General features: G+C 37.9%; 1 protein-coding gene across 5 annotated transcripts in view; it reads right to left on the bottom strand.

The window, feature by feature from the left end:
* GAS2 (growth arrest specific 2) overlaps positions 1–22294 on the bottom strand; it is a 75586-nt gene that overhangs the window by 27539 nt on the left and 25753 nt on the right. For all 5 annotated transcript variants that reach the window (XR_014590447.1, XM_083864371.1, XM_083864374.1 and 2 more), the window contains exons 5-7: positions 14820–14961; positions 5996–6059; positions 1237–1381 (exon numbers count right to left, since the gene is read on the bottom strand). Coding sequence is in view for 4 of the 5 variants with exons in the window: in XM_083864371.1 (XP_083720497.1) it covers positions 1237–1381; positions 5996–6059; positions 14820–14961 (351 nt within the window). In the remaining variant the exon portion in view is untranslated. The remainder of the gene's footprint in view (positions 1–1236; positions 1382–5995; positions 6060–14819; positions 14962–22294) is intronic.

Here is a 22294-nt window from a genome sequence, read left to right as displayed (position 1 = left end):
GAAAGCTAGCAGATCTATTCTGCTGTAAAACAGGGGGAGAACAGGACCTTCAGTGCTGATCCTGCTATGGAGGGCTCCATTGCCTTACTGTCCCAAAGGACACAGAAGTACTGAGTGGAATTTGGAAATCAAATAAGGAAGCAGAGGGAGGAATTATATTCTATTTTATTTTGTGTCTGGACTATATGAGCAACTGCTGCTATTTTATGGTGTGAGTGTCTGGGGCAGTGCAGGTCAGGAATCTGGCTGGATGGATTCCATTCTGTTCCTGCCCGTGCTGCTTTCTAAATTAAAGGAGGTGGTTAGAGAAAACCTGCATACCCTGTTCAATTTCTACATGATATGCAGTTACCAGCCTCCCTCTACACATAACTGTTCTTTCTCAGCTTTGTTGAAACACGAGGGCTTTTGCAAAGTTAAGGAAGAAATACAAACCAGAAAATTTTAAATGTAATTATACGCATCGAATGAAAAAAAAAAGTGTTTCAATAAAAGAAACGAACATTATATTCCATCTGCTCTTTGTAAGAGGAAAAGTGGCACATGGATTTTTCAAGAAGTGCTTTGTAACTCCCAGGTGGCACATCTACCTTGCAATGTAGTAGTTACTATGGTAACTGCTGCTTTTTACAGGCTGGAGTTGTACTTTTCCAGTTTAACCTCTTCATGGTCTCAAAACGTGTCCTTTTCATCTGATTCCAGCTATTTCAAGTGAACCCCTATGGGTTTGCACCAGAAACATGAACACTCAGTATGCTGCAACAAGTCTAATGAAATTCAAAGCAAGATTCTAACAATGAGGAAAACAATGCTTGTTTTTTTTTGTTTTTACTATGTGAGAATCATGCAGAACAGCACAAAAATTAGGCTGAAATATCTTAGAAGTGTTTGTTAACATTCAATACAAGTCAGTAGGAGCCAAATCTTGTCCTGACTCAGTTGTTCCTCAGACAAAGCACCAAGTGGGAGTTGGTGAATAAGGAGTAAAAGAGTAATGAGAAGGGAATGTGGCCCTAAGCACAAAGCCAGGCTAAGCTGCAGAGCTCCTACACAGTGGGACTTTTCTTTTTTTTCCAAGCTTCAGACATAAACAATTTTGGTCAAAAAACAAATAACTATATAGGTCTACAAATGTTTAAAATAGAGTGAGGTGTTAAACTCAGGCTTGTGTGTGTTTTACAAGTAAGTACAGATCAGAATGGATGAGAGAGCAAGAAGTCCCCTCCCACAACTTACGGCATCATCCAACAGTTTCCCTGTGCTCTTTTTCCCAGGAGACTTTGTGGGTGATGGTGAAGGAGATGGAAGGGGAGCTGAAAGTGTTTCCTCTTGTTCAATCTCTTTTTCCAGTTTTATTAATCCAGGAGGTTCCACTCCAAACCTTTTGGAAACACACAAATAATAAATTACTAGTCCGTATAAAGTATTATATGTATTTTAAAACAAAATAGAGTGGAAAGAATTTCTACTTTGTGTGCAATAACAGAATGATACACACATAAATAAACATGTATAAAATATGCCAATCATTGCTGCCATCATTTCAAACTAATAGAAAAAATTTATTGAGATGCAGTCTCTCATTTTACAGGAATTTACAGGAAATGCAGTTCTTTTTTCAGCTTCTCTGTCTGATGTCATATATGTTGGTGAATAATTTATGAACAACATTAGACCTCAAAAATTGCAATACTATGCAGGACAGAGTCAAGTTCGGTCCATTTGTGCTTTCCTTAATTTTATTTTTTCTTTCCAAACAGCATCTTTTCATGTTACTTGACAACTTGTATATTGTGCTAGTAGTTTTCAAAGAAATCCAAATAAAAAAGGGATTGAGGGTGTTCCTGGTCTCAGGTATTGTATGGAATTTATAGATAAGTAAACTGGGACATGTCCACTACTCTTCAGAGGTGAGTATTGTTTCAACTAATTGATTTTTGACAGGCAGTCTTCAGATCTCTCTTTACAGGGGCAACACTTTTGTAGCTCCAGCTAGAACAAAGTACATGCAGCTTCAGCATGGATAAACTCAAAATACAGCACTTGAAGAGCAAGATTCTTTTTAAAGAGATTTTTTGAAAGCTTTATGGCAAGTGATCGATATCTCACAGCAAGCAGCAGAGCTTGGACAGAAGTCAGAAGTCTAAAAGCTCGTCCCATTTTCCTAATTACTGATAATCCCCTTCTGGTGGTTTTTTTTTTTTTTTTTTTTTTTTTTTTTTTTTTTTTTTTTTTTTTTTTTTTGTTTTGTTTTGTTTTGTTTTTTGTTTTTTGTTTTTTGTTTTTTTAAATCTGCCAACACTGAACAAACCCCAGAGAAACACCCAGAGTTCCTTTTTTTCAGAGAATGACTTCAGCTTAGAAAAGCTGCCATGCCAGGTAGACTCCTCATAGCAAACTACTTGCACAAATGAAATAATATTTTCTTCTGTAGCAGAAAAGTCCACAGTCCAAATGCAGAACTCTACTGACTTCTCCAGATAAAGGTCTGGACACTAAAATATTGAGCAATATCAAATATATAACATGAAAGTTTAAGCTAAATACCATCATGACCTTGGAAGTGTACAGATAAAGAGCATATACCAGCTTCTATGTTTTTCTGATAACTTCAATTCAGTCATACTGCTGCCTCGTAAATGAGCAGAAAGTAAACCAAGAACCAAATCTGTGCCTGCATTGGCTTCTCACAGGTGCAGTCTGCCTAATGAAAAGCCAGCCAACACTGAAGGCAGCACTTATACACAATCTATTTACTTCCTGTCTGTCTGCAGATGCTGACAGGCTGTAAATCATTTCATTCCCACTGGGCTCTAAGCCTACTCCTGCATGCAGCCTTACTCATCAAATAAAACTCCTCCACTGTAAGAAATGTTGCTCCTTTGCTTCTACTGCTTTTTGCAGTTTCTACATTTTGTCTTTGTGACAGGTTTTTAGAGTTTCCTGTACTTCCAGTATTCTGAATTCCTCTGATGAACAGTTGAAAAATAAAAATCAACAGACACACACACACACACACTTTTTTTCCACACGCCGTATGAACCCGAAGCAAAGTTGCTGGAAAGTTGAAATGGTGAAAACCACATCTTTTCTGAGAGGGGCAGAGGTGCAAATTCTGGGAAGGTATGCTGAGCATTTCCTTTTCTGCTCCTTTCTAGCCTGGCTCCTCACAGCTACACGTGAAGCAGCACGGGACTGTAACATGATCTCTGTTCGACTTCTCAGAGCACCACTTTCCATTTTTATCAAGGTAAAACTAAATACAATTCCAGAAAGACCTCGAAATTGCTCAACAGTAATTCCAAAAGACCTGTGAGAGTTGTTTAACCCTGCAGAGTTTAACAGTAACCCAAGAACTCCATTCTTCTTGCAGAAAAAAATAACTTAGCTGTTTTCCATTGTACAATCTCTGACTTTCAAATACTTAGGGAGAGTTTTGGCCTTTTGCAAGCCACTGCAATAGTGCTGTGCCTTGTCAGTGGGCAACTCCACCCTGCAGGACACTTCTTTCTCTCAGAAATCTCACTCATGGTATTGATATAACATCTGCCAGAGGCACAAGGGCTCATTTCAACTACTGAAGTTTTGCAGATGACCTCAGAATTTTGTTTTCATAAAAAGATGAAATTCAGGACAATTTATCAGGCAACTGGATTTTTGTTAGTATCTTTGAACTGCCACTCTTTGAGCCAAGCGGGCACACCAGGTTCCCTCTCACTGTGCAGTCCATCCATCTGTCCCTAATTTGTCTAAGAGGACACTATGAGTGAAAGTGCTAAAAGCACTACTAAATAAAGGTAAATTATCACCTGTCTCCCCTCCTCTGCAGAGTATCTGTTGAGTACAAGTTCAAGTTCAGCAGAACAGAGCTCAGTTTAACTCCTCCTCAAGCAATCCTCATTCTTCCTCACTGGTGCCTCAGTCACAAGTGTATTTGCATGAAATACAAAAGCTAATGTCGACTTACAGGAGTTACAGACCCTGAAGACAAACAGCAATCCAGCTGGGCAAAGTGTGCCACGAGCTGAGTTTTTGTGATGAGTGAGCAACTTCGGACAGATCTTTGTGCTCCTAAAATGACTCAGTGCCTCTTACTCGATCTGTTCTTTAAAAACAGACTGAGGCACTTTTTCTCTGGTCTCTGCAGCTCCTGTTCTGGAAAGCAGATCCCCAGGGCTGTCAACAGACCCCGTTTGCTTTACAGAGCACACATCTGACTTCTGTCTTGTTTAAAGCAGCACAGCAACCTCACTGGGATGTGCTCTTTCCTACACCTAATGAAGGCAGCTAGCAATTCTCCTTTCCCATAGCAATTCTCTTTTCCCATACCAACCCTCCTTTCCCATGCAGTTCCAGTTCACCACAGCTCAGGCAAAACGGGCACCATGTATTTGCTTTTCAATTGCATGAACCTGACATTCCATGTCAGTTTCTGTGTACCTTGGAAGCCTCTAAGATTACAAATGGGGGTTTATTTGTTTTTGAAGAGATACTAGAGCAGGGAAAAGTAGAAGGACATTACAAGTGGTATTTGATCCCTAAGCTATAAATAAAATCAAAATAAAGAAACATAAATGCAGAAACACAATATATAAGAAAATCATTAATAATGTATGATAATATTTGTGTATTATAAATAAAATAAAATATTTTAAGGGTAAAGGGATAGATAGGCAATATAAATGAAAACGTATCTTATTTCTTTGTTCAGTACTGCTTTTCCTGTCTGGAACAGAAAGCATCTGAGACATGGAGGCTTAAGACAAATACAAAGGATAAAATTCTATTTTCATTCCCTTGTAGATCTATTGAGACAAATCTCCCTTCAAAACGAGATTAATCTAGCTCAACCAACTTCAGAGAATCCAACACTGCCTAAGCACAAGCCTGGAAGTTGGATACCACAAAGTAACCTCCTGGGGCAGATACCCCAGGCACAGGCCTTTGGGGGCTGGTAGGTTTATCTCCAGGCTGTCCTTGGGAGCATAGTTTGTTTGCTCAGATAAATTAAGATTCACTACAATCAATTTCATTATGCACCTGCAGATCAAAACACTCCCTTCTCTGTGGGAAGTTAAAATGAGTTGCCATTTGAACCCAGTTTCTAGAGGTAACAAAATAATTGAAAACCTGAAATCACTATGTTTTTGGTCGTTGCTGTTCTTATGCAAGCTTCCACTGACAGCAAGGGTTTTCCTGAAACTTGACCACAGGACAAATTTCTGGGTTTCCACATGAGTTCATTCACTAAATATAATACACACAAGGCAATTTTAACACAGCCAATTCTAGTTTTTAAACTAGGAATTAACAGGGCTCTCCTTCAGCCACAAAGAATTCTTCTGAAATTAATGAAACTATCTGAACAGCAATGTACTCCAATTTGACACACATCCATGAATGCAACTGCAATGTACATGCAACACTGGGCAGCAGTGAGTACTGCTGCTCATGTATTTTTCAGTAAACCTTACACACTGTACTGGTTAACTCTGCATCTGCAAAAAGGGAAGAAAAAAAATCACATTCTAGTTACTGCAATTTTGATTGTTTAGCAGAAGTCTTTGTGTTGATGTCAAAGATAACATTACAGTGTACTGAAGGTCCAGCAGAGCTGGAATAATCTTGGTCAGATTTAGGTAAGGTGAAGATCAACTTAATTATCAGTAAATTTAATTAACTCACAGTTGTCTATAGAGAGATCTGACTTTAGAAGGAGAAACCACTCAAAGCTTTATAGAAAAAAAAAAACCAAACAAATTCTCAAACCTTCCTCTCCTAATACAAGGATAGCCAATAAATATCTCCATTGAGATACAGAAATTTTGGAATATTTTCTAACAACTGCCCTCAAGAGTGACATTAAGACGGACATTCTACTTGAACCTAATGAGCACAAAAGTTAGCTTGAGATGTGCTGATTTCAAATGTCTGTCAACAGCCCCTGCTGTTAGGAATGCAAATATTTCATCAGCCTTCAAATATTTTCACCTACCTTGCTGCAATTCTTCCCAGTTCCAGCAAACAAAGGCACACTTCTCTTGGCTGCTTGTGCAGTACTGGAAAAGCAAAATGAAGATGGAAGACACTGGTAAATAAAAGCTATTTTAAAGGTCTTAGTGATGGAATGGAACCTAATCATCAATATCTGTAACTCTTGACTCCGACAAAAGTTTGTTTTCTTTGGCTTGCAGTAGAGTTTTACTGGAATAAAAAGGATGGGATTGATCAGAGATTCGCGGACTTCAGACAGGTCAGAATTCCATGAATAACTATTTGGGGTAATTGATAACCTGCAAGCAGTTCATAAGTATTTAAAAATAATCAAGAGATCTGGCACAACACTTTAATTAGTAGAAAGTCAAAAATAATAACATTGGAGTGATACTTTCCTTTCTACACACTAAGAGAATTCATATCCTTTAGATCACTGTTTTTCTCACCCAATTTAAAATGAAAAAATAACCAAGTACCCTGGCTGTTCTCACCTAAGCCTGACTAATTAATGTATATTAACCCACTCTCCATTCTTATCCTTTCTTTTCCTTCTTATATTTTCTTAAGTGATATCTTCACACTTTCATATTGTTGCATTTCTGTAGATGATAATAACCAAAATAACCATATCGCCCTTCCATTGCAACCAAACTGATCTAAAATAAACCTGCCATAAATAAAATATAAATATAAAAAATAAACAACACTAGTCATTCAGTGTGGTTTCACTCTCACCTACCCAAAGCAATCTATTTGCAAGAACCTCAGTTAACCCTTGCCTTCAGGGGCAAGTTATGACAATTATGAAATACCACCATTAACCAAGATATTTCCTCCCCCTACAATTCAGAATAGGTAATGTTCTGTAAAGAAGTCCAGCAAAGCATTCAAGCAAAATCCAAAATCAATAAATAAAGAAAGGTATGTGGCTGTTTGCATAATCAACTCTGCAAAACTCCAAGAAGAAAGGAAAAATAGAAGAAAAGAGAAAAAAGTAATTACGAGCACATTATTTAGAAATTCTCTTCAGAAATACTTACTAGAGTAAAGCCCTCATGTTGTGGGTAAAAATCAGGCTTTAAAAATTTCCACAATAATAAAAAAAATGTACACCTTACACTTCAGATTGAATTGAGACCAAAAATTAATTGTGTGACTATTTCTATAAATCAGAAAAAAACTGAACAGCATCAAAATAAATTTGTTCTTAATGAGTCAAATCATGACATCAGCTATAAAAACTTTTGGTAATCTAAAGACTCATCTAACTAAAATGCATGAAGGAAAAACCCCATACCTGAAAAAGAGATTTATTTTAATGCCTAATTAAAGCTCTGAAAGCAATGACTTCGTTCTGTGTTTGTTTGAGACCCAAAGGGGAAGCCACAGACCTGAACATCTGCAGGCAACCAATGCCCTGAGGTCATCTCCAGCTTCTGTGATTCCCACCTGCAGCTCCCCTGACATAAATAAGGGTGAGTGATGTGAGCTGAATGCTCATCCCAATATCTATTCCTGGTGTCTGTGCAGCCCTTTGAGAACTATGGATTTGTCCTCTAATCTCACCCAAACATATTTTCAGAACTGAAATTGAAGAGCACGAAAACTTAACAGGCACTGCACTGGGAAAAATGTTTTTATTCTTCAGCCACCTATTACTAAGAGTATAAATGATGAACACTTGGACATTCAGCTATTTTCAATATTCCTTCTTCCCACAAGACAGTAATTACATTAGATGTTTACCTTTACTAGTAATCAGTATTTTGGAAGTGTTACATCCACAACCCTAAAAGTGTATTCTGCTATTTTGGTTTTAAGCCGGTTGTGGCGGCCCCAAAATAAAACCTGATTTTAAGAAGCAAGGCATCCCTCAAAATATAAATGGAATAAACTGGGTTTGGAATAGTCAAAGAGATACAATTGCAATTCATACACATGCACATCTGAATGACTTTGGAATGGAGGAAAAAGAAGGCTTCAACTATTTGCAAAAAGACCCATAAATATAGCTAGAAGAAAATTTGATTAAAAAAGTAAAAATATGATCTACCCAAACAAAGTTCATAGATCTTTAGCACATCTGACTCAACAGAATCTTGACACGTTTCATGCATTTCACACTGAACAATGTGGTATAGTCAAATCACTGTTAGAGGGTGAAGATGTGTGCAGGCAATGACCAACCACAAAAACAAACATCAGGTCACCTCAAACACAGTGCTTCTAACAAGAAAAGCTCAGCAATTCTGAGGACTATACAGCATATGTATCTGGGGACTTCAGAGGCCAAGAAATGTTATTTTATGCAGATCCCCTGCATAAAATGAGTGGAAATATCCATCTTTCTAGAGAATCTCACTGATGGCATTTGCTTGACAGGAACACAGTGGGAAGATAGAGAAATAGTGCAAACAAGTCTGGCTGATTTTAGGTGAGCTGCTTTTTGGCTTTTCATCTCATCTCTTTAAATGCTTCTTATCTGCTGTCCTCACTGCCTGCATCTTTACATGCTACCTCCAGCCATCCTTGTCAACAAGAGTTCCTTTCCAGCTCCTGGAGGTTTTTATCCTTGCTTCTCTCTGGCAATAACATCTCTTCACACTGCTCCCATCTTGTTGCTGTCCCATTCTCTTTTTACAGGAATTTCCTTTTTGTTCAGTCAGCCTCTGTGCTGCTCCCCTGTACTTGCATTTCTTTCCTACCTACAGTTCACCACATTGGTTGTGAAAATATATATACAGACATATATGAATATATATATGAACATATATATAATATATTCACATATATATGAATATGTATAATATGAATATATAGGTATAGGATATATATTAACATATATAATATATATGAATATATATAATATGAACATGTATTTATAATATATATATTCACATATATATTATATAAATATATGAACATATATATATATTATAATGGACTTCAGCAGTCCTTTCCCCAGTGCTCCTTCCCTCAGTGCCAGGGGAAGCAGAGGAGGACCAGCCTCTGCCTTCAGCACTGTTGGACCCTGGCACTGTGAGGAGACAGAACACACAATGCACATGAGTCCAGGTGTTTACTGAACACATTTAAACTGGGAGTTCACAGTAACATTCAGGTTTTTTGTTTTGCTGGTGGTTTTGTGTTTGTTTTAAATTAGTAGAATATCCAATTGCAATACAGAAATAAAGTTCTCACAACTTCCTGCCAAGTTGCAAATCTTGGCTCCTAACACTTTTATGAACCATTTTTAATGAAGTCAGTCCTCCTTCTGACATAAACTTTTTTTGTTTTGTTTAAAATATTAAGATATCAGGCATAGCTGAATCATGAAAAGTAAATCTGATTTCTGTTTCTAAAGCATTCCTCAGCCCACAAGAAGCAAAGAACTTTACCAAGTGCCTTAGTGTTTATTATCACAGGCTTCTAATTGCCATCAGAACTCACACTAGTTTAGGGGAAGTTTTACAAAAGGGTGGTCTTTTGATTCTTCTTCCTATTTCCTCTCACTTTTTCCTTTATATTTATTCTGATCCTACAGAAGGCTTTTTGCCCTTTAAAAAAAAAAAAACCCAACCTTGCTTTGTCAACACTCTGTTAACTTATCCCAAACTTCCCCTTGCTCCTGCACCAGAGTTATGCTCTGACACACTTGTGCTTCTCCCACCCTCCCTGCCCCATTTCAGCTCAATCACTCATGGAAATCTCAAAACAATTAAGGTGTCAAACATTCTAGATCTAAGGACAGCAAAGAATTCATCTAGAAGGACTATAAAGATCATCTAAACACTAATAATTTACTGAAATTCATTAGTTTAACATGCAAATCCAGTGGTAACAACACAGAGTCCAGGATGCTTCTATAGTCCTCAAAATGAGACATATTCAGTAATATTGAGTAGTTTAGTAAAGAGTTGTGAAAGATGGGACAAAATCTTATTCTGATGCAACTTCATGTAAATTTTAACCTGGTGTTACAATATATAGATGTGTCTGTATCAAAAAAACTAGAAAAAACTTGCACCTTGAAATCAGATAAACTACAGTAATAATAATAAAAAATAATTCCCCACGTATAAAATATTTTTAAGCAAGCAACATTTGAGTATTTATTAAAATAACCTTTAAACCAACAACACTAGAAGAGGGATCAGAGGTGTTGGTGTTTCAGTTTACTATTTCCATGAAAATACTAAATGCTTTTATTTAGGAAACCTGTCCGTGAAACTCTGACCAATCAGTTGCATCAAAAGAAGTCCATGTCACATACTGTGTGTGCACAGAACACAAGCACAAAACATCAACAGCATCCAACAACTCCCCAAACAAAGACACATCAGCATGCTGGCACACTCAGTGGCAAACCCTTCTCCTGCTGGGTAGACTCTATCATGGGAGAGATGCAGGATATTCATTGGTTCCACATCCTACAATCATCCAACAACACTCCATTACCACAAAGAGTTCAGAACTTAGGCTTTATGTTCACTTCACTAAAGCAATCACAGAAAATCTTACCATTCTTAGTTGTCCAAGAGGAGTTTTCTTTGAGTTTTATACTCTTCAGGCATGAGCAAAATTACAAGTGTCTCCACCTATAACGCTTCCATAAATAAAATTACCGTAACTGTGGGGATCTGCTGCCCTGAAACCTATACAGGGAAACTTCCAAAGTACATTTCTGGGAACAGAGGAGTTAAAGGCAGTATTAATATCCTTACACTGCAGAGTTAGTGCATCATGTTCAGAGTCCTACACAGCCCAATACATCTAAGGAGACCATTCAATGACACTGTACCCTCAAGATTTGCACAGATGATCAAAATTTGGATTTTGGATCACAACTTTTGGTATTAACAAAGCTAACTGCTTCTCCTTTAAATGCACTAAGTTTAAAATTAAAAACATACAAAAAAAAAAAAAAAAAAAAAAAAAAAAAAAAAAAAAAAAAAAAAAAAGCATGCTAAATTTGGCAGTGAGTGCAGGGAGTACATGTGGTGTCCCTCTACTTTGCACTCAAGGTTATCCTTAGTTACTGTGCTTAATTGCTCTAATTTTTAGAGATGCTCATCAGGTAACCCAGCCACCCTTGCAAAGGCATTAACTTGGACACTTTCTTGCCAAGTCTCTGCACTTACAGATAAATTCCTATCAGTCAGCTCTGGCTGTGTTAAGATTTTTAACAGAAAACTCTGTGTCCAGTTTGTTTGCATTTAAACCTATTAAAAGCATTTCGAAACCTATTAAAACCTATTAAAGCATGATAACATTCAGCAAGCCAAACTACATCATATTATAGACTACTAACAAATTAGCAGTACAAGTTTTCACACTTGGGAGCTCTCTACTATTCTATTCCAATGGTATTTAAAGCAGTTAGATTAGACAGCATAATCATATCTACTAGTATATCAAGCACCTCTATTTTTCATTATGTTTACTTTTCCTTCTATTTATTTTGAAGACTTCAATCTTGTCTCCTTGTTTAGCTCAGCTGAATAGCCCAAATCCAACAAAGCATTTGACATTGTAGTTAACTTTAAATAATTACATAAATTACTAAATTGGTCCACAAGACCAAAATGACACAAATAGGTCTGCTCACCTGCTTGTCTGGATCAGCCCTGCAATGTTAACTCTCTGAAGAAGCAAGCCTCTAAGGATACTCCAGATTCCTATGAACATCACTTACCTGGCTGCTCATCAGGCAGGGACTGCCCCTATCTGTCACTTTTATCTTCTTTTTCCTGCCACAGTTGGGATTAAATGCTCCAGAAGGTGTTTCTTGTTCAGACTCAGATGTTTATTAATTCTTATCTACATTACAGTCTTACAAACTGAGTTCTACAAGACTTCAAGCTAACAAACTAAAAATGGCCCTTATCCCTCTCTATACAAGGCCTTTTAAGGATAAACTGTCCAATTAAGAAATGACACATCAATTATTTTTACTTTTAACCCAATAACCAACCACCCGTGGCCCACAATGTGGACTTTTCTATCCAATTACAAAACACTACCCAGACCCATGAAGAAGAAAGTGAAAAAGGACTGGCCTATGCCCTAAAACCTCCATCTTGCTTTATATATATATATTACTGTATTCTAAACCCTCAAACTCTGAGTTTTCCACCCTGTGATATCACACACTTCTATTCAAACTCCACACTCACAATCCCAGTGCTGTCACTCAATTTTGGAAACCTTTTCCATGGCCTCAGGTGAAATGCAATGTTTGCTTGAGGGTCAGTGCCTCTCAGCACAGAAAGCCTGAAATCGTCAGTGCCCAGGGCTCCAACACCTCTCTGCTCTGGTCTCTGTTTGAGACAGTCCTATTCCAGTGAAGAACACCTTTGGATCACTTCAGTCTAAGTGCTAAAAGGAGTAATGGGTGCATTTGTGTGCAGTTATACTTGCATGACTTCAAAGACTTCTTCAGAACTCATAATGATGAGATAGTAGTTTTAAGTAATGAGAAATATTAGCAATTAACAAATTCTTAGCCAGTGTAGATTTCATTTTGCTGATCTCTAATGTACTTGGCACTTTTTTTTCTTTTTAAATCAATAGTGCCATAAATCCATTGTTCAAGTATTTCAGTGCAGTAAACCCTCAAAATCACTCTTACAATTCTAGAATACATATTTGCCAGAAAAAGATCTCAGGAATGTTTTAGCATGATGAAAATATCACTATGTGCCTTTAATTATATAACATAGTATTTGCATACCATAAAGCAGACAGAATAAGAGTAAAAAAATAAGAATAAAAATTCACTCAATTAAGAACATTGATACAACAGGGTTCTTCAATACACTAACAATTTACACACCAATTTACTGAGTTTATCAGCCATGGGGAAAAACAGAAAAAAATACAGAAAACAGTTACCTCTGTAACTTCATCACAATTAATCATAAAAATACAGAACTCAATGAGCGAGTGCAAAGACAGATGTCATTCACACACATTTCTCACTACTTTGAAAAGAACCTTTGATATTACTTACCTTGGCTGAATTTTTGCTTCCTATGCATTGGTGAAGTGATTTGTGGGAGAGAGAGGAACATAAAAGCTTTAGATTCGCAACTGTTAATATTTATCATTCTTTCTAATGCATTAGGAAAATCTCAAAAAAAAGCAAAACTTTGAGTTGATGCTTAATCTGATGGAGAATATAGCTACTGGTTTTATTATTTTTTTTAATGGCATGATTACTACCTCCTTCTCAAGTTCATAAAAATGGGTCAAAATATTACCAAGTACATTATATATGTAAGAAAGTGCAATAAAAAACAGAACTTAGTTTTTAATCAGTAAAGAAACCCAGTCACTAATCAAACAAAATAGAGCAGGGGTTTGCACACTCAGTCATATTTCACTTCATTTTTCTGAGAAATATACTTTTCAGGTGTATTTGCACCCTGTGTTTTACTGTGGCAGGCAAGGCACTGTGTGTGTGTAAATTAACTTCTAAGGAAATGTCAGTATTCCAGCCATGTCAAATCCCTCTCTAAACAAGATCTAGTTTCTTAAAAATCTACAATAAATTTGTGGAACAATGGCAAAAGCCTGGGCTTACCATAGTAATAAAAAATTCAGATACCTTGAGATATTTCATTAACCAGAGGCTCTTCTGCCTATCTCAGGCACTTCCTGCTTTTTGGTCCTAGGTTCATGTCCAACTTCCTCACCATTTCAAATCATTGAAACTACAATTATTGTTCATCTTCCACGTGATTTAGCACACCAAATAAGAATTTCATCTCAAAGATTCAATTAACAAAATTGAGTCAATACATATATTCAACTTACTATTTGTCACCATTGAGACACTAACCTGTCCTCTGCCAAGCATTTTCTCCCAGACAATATAAAATAAGGCAATTAAAAAACTCCCAGGATAAAAGAGCAGACAAATGGAAAAGAAACTCTCTCAGAAGTATTTGCACCACATTACAGAGGTAGAACAAGACTGTAAAAGGATGGGAACAGATCAGTCACAACACATGGAAGAGCTTCAACAGGGCAAAGGCTTTTTGAGCAATGGGACAAAGCAGCCTCTTTATTCAGCACAGTGTGTTCATTTGTCTTCCAGAGAAACTGATCTGTCACCATGGCTACTTTACACTCTCATCTGATTTCAGATAGCAAACATTGGGCTCTTTTAATTTCATGAGATTTGGCTGAGAAACTCTGAAGTCAAGATTGGTAAGTTTTCCTTCAAACAGAGGAGAGTTAAACGAAGAATATGCAGTATGAGAACAGTGATTCCCTAAGCAGTACAATACTTTTCATGAGACACCCTGAAGCAGCAGTATTGGATAATTTTTGTCCAGAACTGCACAAGGGAACCAGTTGGAAAAAATTGCCAGCATACAAACCAGAAAAATTTTGTATCTTCTTGCCTCCTGTGCAATTGATGAAATCTCCACAAATGTCTGCAGACACAACTGTGCATGCACTTGTATCCTACTCTCCCGAAACAGAAAAGCACCATTTTATACACTGAACTAAGGAACAGCATTCCATGCTCAGAAAAGTGTGCGTGGGGTGAAAAAATCATTTGTGTGCAAGAAAACAGAGCAAGATTTTTTTTCTCTCATTTAAGTTTCTCTTAAAATTGACTTAAATGAGTATTGTGTGATGTGTACTTTATTTATTCATTCTACAGACAAGTGGCAGAATTAACACAGTCAAGCACAGGTCATATTTACAGTCAGGGCCTATTAAAAGTCTTTCTGTCTTTCCAGGCTAAACACAAAGGAAAAGTTATTTTAAATTACGAAGTACTATATAAAGAATAAAGAAATACATACCCAAACCTTCTGATTCAAACAGGCAGGTGTCATCCACACCTACATCTCTGCACCAGGATAAGAAATTTGCTGTGTTGTCCCGTGCAAAAAAAGACCCTGAAGGAGCATTGGCTTTGCATGGAATTTTCCGAACTGGTAAAGTCTGTAAAACAGAAATTCTTTGTTTAGCTAAATGATAAATAAAAAAATTATGTGCTAGCATAATACTCAAAAATTATGAAATCACTGTGCAAGTTTTGCATAGATGGGTAACCCCCATCAACTTATTTCCTTGGCTGTTAAAGAATTCCAAGCAAAGAAGCACGAGAAGGGAATTTCACAGCATGAAGTGCTCAACCAAAAAGCCTCAATGAACCTGCTTGTTAGAAACATTGGTAACTACAGGCTTGGGGTTTAGTGTTTGGTCCCGTTCACTGAATTAAAAAAAAAAAAAAAAAAAATATAAAGACAGACTTTAAACTAGGAGCTGGACTTTCTCACAGTTAAGGGTGAATTAATTTCAGTTCTATGTCAGGAGGCAATCATGGAGTAAAGGAATGAAGCCCCAAGGCTACAAACACTTCAGACAGGTCCCTGTCTCCTGTTGGACAATACACAGAGGTCCCCAGTGCACAACACAGGAGTGTAAATCCAGTAAGATTTACAAAGTGAGGCTCTCAGTGCACCAGAGCAGTGCCATGATTTCCATGATTCCAGCATCAGACATGAAGCTCCTGATGCAGCATCTATCTCTGTGCCAAACAGAGGAATTAGCACAGCACTCCTGCTGCCTGCATTGGTACATTTACTGAGACACAGAGAAAAAAAGAAGTCCTCAGCATTTAGTTCTCACTTAAGGCTTCTTTTTCTCAAATAAAAAATAGCTGTAATCCTTGGCCAAGTGAAGACAGAAAGTGAAACATTGGTGCTGGGTAACTTTAGGAATCTCTAAATCATGGAGGAATTCAGACCTTATGTTGATTTGAATGCACTGTTTTTCCAATGCTGATTTATAAAATGTTTGCTTCTGTTCTGGAGTCAGTAGTTACCCAATCAAAAGTGAGCTAAGAGGTAGAAGACTGAAAATATGGTGTCTTTACTCATTGCTAGCTTAAAATCACTGGAAATGGGGAGAGGGAAAAAAAAAAAAAAGACACAAGACTAGGCTTCCCCATACAGCAGCTTCTAGCAGCATAATGATATCAGTGTTAACCACAGCTTAGGAGGAGTTTAAATATTATATTACCCATATGAAAGCAGGATTGTAATGGCAGAATAAGTCTACATGCACAGAGCTACTCACTGCTATCTACACAACAAGCCAAATAAACTGAAAATAGAACAACTGCAGGCAGAAACACCATTGTACTTATCAAAATGCCATTGGGGGCTAACAGATTGTCTTAGATATATAAATATGTCTGACAGATTTATGCATTTAAATCTATTCCTCAAATCACCATCTAGCTTTCATTCCCCCATGATTCTTACTCCAATTACACAATTTACATTTCCTTGGTTTGGAAAAAAAATAACTTATGGTTAAAACTATTTGCAAGAAGATACTAATACTTTTCTATAATTTATATAAAACACCAACCAATTTTGCATGGTATTTTAAACAAAAATCCAGGTAAACCTTATATCACAGATACCATATCACCATATCATACCATTCCACTTTTTATTCCTTTTTTTTTTCCCTCCTGAAACAAAGAGAGGAAAGCAAGAACAAAGCAGGAAAGTAAAACCAGCTATTATCTAATCCAGAATAAATACAGAAACTATAAAACATGAATTCTTTCAGGGGGCTCTAGATATGGAACAATCTTATGGATCAGAGCTCAATGAACTTTTAAAACATTATTTCTGCCCCCTTTCCATTCTTCTGGAGGAGAAGAAAAAAAAAGTGGAAACAAATGCTCAGTTCCTTACAGATTAGTGATTTTTTTCATTTCTGAAAAAACAAGTTAATAAAAACTGTTAATAAAAACCTCTTAATAATCCTGTCAGCACTAGACACATTTTTTAGGCTATCACTCTTTTCACATCACAGTAATTTCTTCAAAGGAACAATGAGCGTCTCTTCTGAGGCAAATACTCCACAGACTGTTTCTCCCATTGAATTTCCTCTCGTTGACTTAGTCTTTAGGAAGAAGGGATGCAGCATTTGTCCATCTCTGTCTCCCTATGCCCTTTCTCAGGAGATTTGAACTGGACAAAGCTAATAAGTTTAAAAGTAGACCCAGTTTTTTCAGGAGTCCCACAAGCCTGGCAGCCTGTTTGAAGAAGGTCAGCCAGTCCAGGCTGCAGAGGAAAGCTGTCAAACAGGACTCCCATTCCATGATTCCCCACTAAAATCTTATACAAAACATTGCAGAAACATTAAAGAAGTTCCTTCTTCATGGTTTCCAAGGGAAGGCTCAACCTGACCCCACCTATTTCAGTGCAGAAGAGGAACTAGGCAATGTGGGCAGGGATATTGAACTGGGAAAGAAAAATGGGAAATAGACAGAGAACAGCAAGAGCTGGGCAGCTCCAGAGGAAAAAGAATCCAGGGACAAAGGGTGACCCCAGCACAGGCAGGGACAGCCCTCCCTGGCAGTGGTGCAGCTCCAGAGCACCCAAACAAGGCAGTGTGGGAACATGGGGGCTTTAGACAAGTGCTCTGGCAGAGGAGGAAGAGCCAAGCCAGGGCTGGTCCAGGGAAGGCAAGGCAGGAAGAGCAGAAGCCAAGGCTGAAGGTCCCAGCCATGAAACCCCTCAGGCAGGCACCAGGCTGAGATGGGCTGCTCACAGCACAGCTCTGGCAAGAACAGGGGCTGGAGTAAAAGGGACATGCTGGGCCATGGGCAGGGAGTGCAGCTCAGGGTCACAGCAGAAGCTGGTCACCATTATTAAGGAATTTTGATTCCCCTCAAAAAACTAATCTGTGGTTTTTAGTGATTCAGTGGAGTCAGAAATTCTTGGTGGTTTATAATTAACTCCATCTTGTCAGTAGGTGCAAAGAGGTACCATTTCATGGCACTCTATCAATGAAGTTAAATAAAACATCCACTGCCATACATCTCACTTGATCATATCCTCACTGAATCAAATTACCAGCACCTCTAAATTGGTTTGACAACATGAAAATCAAACAGAATGAGATTCTTTTCCTGTATCATCTCTGGACCAGATTATCTGAAGTGATACACGGATGTTGCACCAACTGATTCAATAGTCAACATAAGGGGACCAAATAAACTCCGTCTGACACTACTGTACTCTTCGTAATTTTTGGTTTATTTTCTAAAAAAAGCACAAATTCTGGATGATCTATCATGGATGAACAGCCCTGTGGCAGGAACAAGGTGTCAAGAGCCAGCTCCTGTGCTCCTGGCACTTGCAGACTTGTGCAGAAGAAGTTGAGAGAGAAAGGAAAGGAGATAAGATAGCAGTTACTGCATGTGTAAGAGCAGAGCTGCAGTGCCAAATCATGTCACCTCTCAGTCCCCTCTTCAGTTCTCATCTCTGGATTTTTCCACAGTGTCCATGTGTCACTTTGTTCTCAGGTTTGCCTTTGCAGAAAACCAGTGAGTCTTCTCTGAGAAAAAAAAACCCCTGTTTCTAGTGCCAGGAACAGCTCAGCAGGGCTGCTGACATCCTACTGGGCTTGTTTGCTCCCACACAGCTCTAGACAATTCTGTGACTTTATACGGCTTTGTGCTGACACAAAAAGAATAAATAGCCTATATTTCAATCTGCTAAGGATACTGAACACTGTTCTGGATTACCTTAGAACTTAGATCACCTTAAAACTATTGAACAACAACAAAAAAAACCAAAACCCAAAACAACAAAAAATGTCCACCAAACAAACCCCAAACTAAACAACACAAAAAAGAAATTCTTGTGCGTGTGACTGGTGGTTGCCACCTGGCAGTCAGTGGAGATTTGGGCTCAGTGTGGGCACAGCCCATCTGCTCCCCTTGGCCCTGAGCCCAGCAGCAGGAGCAAGGCCAGCACTGAGGGCAGGACCTGTGGGTGGCACAGAAGTAGCCAGGAGGGAGGAGACAGCCAGGAGAACCTGCCCTGCCTCTCTCTCAAGGAGCCTTTGGGAAGGCACTGAAATGCCTGGCACAGGAATGCAGAAATCCTCCAGTGACCCCTGGGTCACTGCTGCCCCCCAGCACTAACAGCACACTGATAAATCTGGTTCTAAACAGTTTGTGTCTTTAGATTTATCTATATTGCAGTGACTGAACAGAGAATTTCTGTCAAGAAAAGCAATTCAGAACAGATGGTTTATGTGTCAGCAATCACCTGAAATTTCATACACATGACTATCCATAAATTACAATTCTGTTCCTTGACAGCTAAGACTTTTAAACACATCATTTAACCTGGCTTCACTATGAAGCTTAGACATTCATGGAACTTGCAACATTCCTTTACAGTTATAAGGATTACAGTGTCCTTCAAAAAGCACATTTTTGGTGGTAAGAGCTACTTACAGCAAATAGTAAGAGTCTAGGTAAAGAACATCACAATTAACTGAGCAAATTTGTGATATTCCTTAGTTTCATAGTGACAGAAAAACGTTTGATTAACAGATGTCCTGAACAGCTCAGAAGTGATAGACAACAAAATGTAAAAACAAAATGCTGTGAACAACAACTGCTTAATTTAACAACCCAACAGACCACAAAAGCTTCATGTAATTTTCTGGACGAAATACTACATAAACAAATGTCCCTGACATTGCACCTCACTGAGATACATCCAACTTTCATCCAATTTCCCACAATATCAGGGTCTTGCTGAAGATAACAGCAAAAATACCCCACCCTCTCTTCTACTCAGTAATAGCCCTACCAGGTTTATCACACAAATCACAGGGAAATACTCAGATTTTCTAATCACGCACTAAATTTTCCTACCACCTCTTAAACAGGAGTCTACTTTTTAATATTTCCAAAACTGTCACTGTGCTGCTCAAACTGTAACACACGAAAGCTTTTATTCAAGAAGGGCTTCATGCACAAATATTTTTAACTGAGTTGTATAAATGGCCTGACTATTTCAAAAGCGCTTTCTAGCAGATCATTCTGCAATAATTAGGTTTCCACATGGCAAAACTGACTTTTGTTGACATAGTCTAGTGTAACCACAGTTGCTTTGAAGCAGCAGTGGCCGCAATTACTCCTATCAAGTATCAGGAAAACAATTCCCCAGTCACACTCGTTTTACAATCTTGTCTTGTTGACGTGCATGCATGTGGTTTAATACAGGATGTGAAAGTGCCAGTGAAACACATGATGCAATCCTGGAAAAATGCTGTCAGGTTCACTTCTAAACCCAAAAGGGACTCTCTTACATCCATGCTCTGAAATCACATGGAAAAATGTAATTTCTGTACTGCTTTTTTCAAGACAAGTTCACCAACACATGCTGAAATCCCCATTTATTTATGGCAGATTTAGACTTGAGCCATATTTTGAAGATTGTTCATCCTATTTCCCTCTTTAAAAAGATGATTTCAGGACATTTCAAACTGTCACTTGTGCTTGAATGAAAAGAAAAAGATGAGCAATTTGTCTGCTATGAAAGAGGGTTACAGTTAGCTAGGTACTCCTAGAAAAATTTTTCTTTTATCTCCTGATGACCTACATTAACCAAAATGGGGGTGCAGGGGGGAAATGATGCTCTGCAGTAACTGCAGTGGTGTCTTTATAGGCCATTTAGTGTTACTTGAGCATAAATTCATATTGAAATGTGATTATATCAGCTGGATAGAACATGTATCCATTTCAAAACTTTCTACCATTTGCCTTTTAACTTAGCTCTGTGGCCAGCACCAATCCTTTTCCTCCTTCAATTCTTCCCTTGTTTTGCTCAAGTGTTCTTGAACAACTGCATTAATGGTCAAAATAATGTGCTAAATGCACATGTAAAACAGAATATGGAAATACATAAGGTAGAATTGAAAATTAAACATTTATCACTGAAAAAAAAAAACCCAACAAACCTAAAAAAAGAAATATAAACCCCTCAGCCCTCCCTAAAGCTGCAAAATAGAATTTAAACCCCAGGGAAAATTAAGAATATGAAAATGCAGCAAGGAATTTCTGAAGGCTTAGGGGATACCAAAAAAACCCCAACAAAACAAAACAAAAAACAAAAAACAAAAAACAAACAAACAAAACAAAAAAAAAAAAAAAAAAAAAAAAAAAACAACCCAAAAAAAAAAAAAAAAAACCAACAAAAAAACCCCACAAACACCAAACTTCCCCAGACATAGAACTAAGAACAACCTCCAGATTAATGAAAAATAAATAACAGTGAACTTACAACAAAGCAAGCAGCCCTAAGCAATTCACTTAGCAAGTGGCAAAACATTGTCCTTTTGTGAAATACAGGCTTTACATTGTCATAGCATGTAATTTTCGTGGAATAGGAATTTCAAGTGTACAGATCAAGTGTTGGCCAGATTTTTAACCCTATATAATAACTGCAGAGATCATCAAAAGCCAAAAATCACCCATTATCAACCTCCTAGATTCTAAGAAAGCATTTGTGAATGCTTTGGAATCCCTGACAGATTTGCAATATGTCAATAAAAATAATTAACATCATCAAGGCCTTATAGAAATACACAAATATATTAAAATAAAATGCAGGACTAAATGAATGCTTTAACCATGTTAGTAAGTGTCAAAGTAGAACATATGGCATTAGCTGTAACTTCTTGAGGGTAAGCAAGAAATATGGATATATGAGTATTTCCATATGCATATACAGAAAATGACAATATAGTTTTAAAAGTTAAGCATTTTTTCATGTCTTTTTTCTTCTAAGTGCTCTGTCCAGGACACAGCTTTACTCATCACACAGCAAAAGATGGGTTATTCAAAAAAGACAGTGTTAATAGTAATGAAGAACTGGTTTCACAGAAACAATTCAGCTTTGACTTCCAGCACTGTGCCAGAAAGCCAAGGAGCACAACGGACCATTCAACCCCCAGACAATGCACTGTGCAAGCAGACACCCAGGAGTAAATAATGCCAAAAATCAGCCAGGCAGGAGCTTCAGCCACAGCTTAAGCACATCTCAGTGTTGGACTAATGAGTAATTTAAATGTAGGTCATATAGGACAGGGAGGCAAAACCTCAGTGAGTGTCAGAGCCAGGTAAAACACAGAGATCCACAGGCAGGAATCCTGCACTGCAGGGCTCAGCTCATGGGGCATCACATCACCTGAACAGACACCAGACACTCTTCCTTCCACCCACTTTGTGTGACTGAGGGCAGGATTAGGTCACTGAGCTCCAAGGCTTGGGGAGCTCTGCAAATTGTCTTTGAAAACTTCTGGACATCCACGTCTGCAACAGATGCACACTTACTAATGAGCTCACTTTTATCAACAGTCTTTCCAAACCCTGAAGAAGTAACTTGCAAAACTCCAGGCATGCATGCACCAGAAATTAAAAGCCCTTATTCCTACTCTCTGAAAA

Source organism: Zosterops lateralis, assembly GCF_965231275.1.
Source record: "Zosterops lateralis genome assembly, chromosome: 6".
Classification (NCBI taxonomy): Eukaryota; Metazoa; Chordata; class Aves; order Passeriformes; family Zosteropidae; genus Zosterops; species Zosterops lateralis.
The sequence above is the reverse complement of the archived record's forward strand: the minus strand, read 5'-3'. Positions and strand labels throughout refer to the sequence as shown.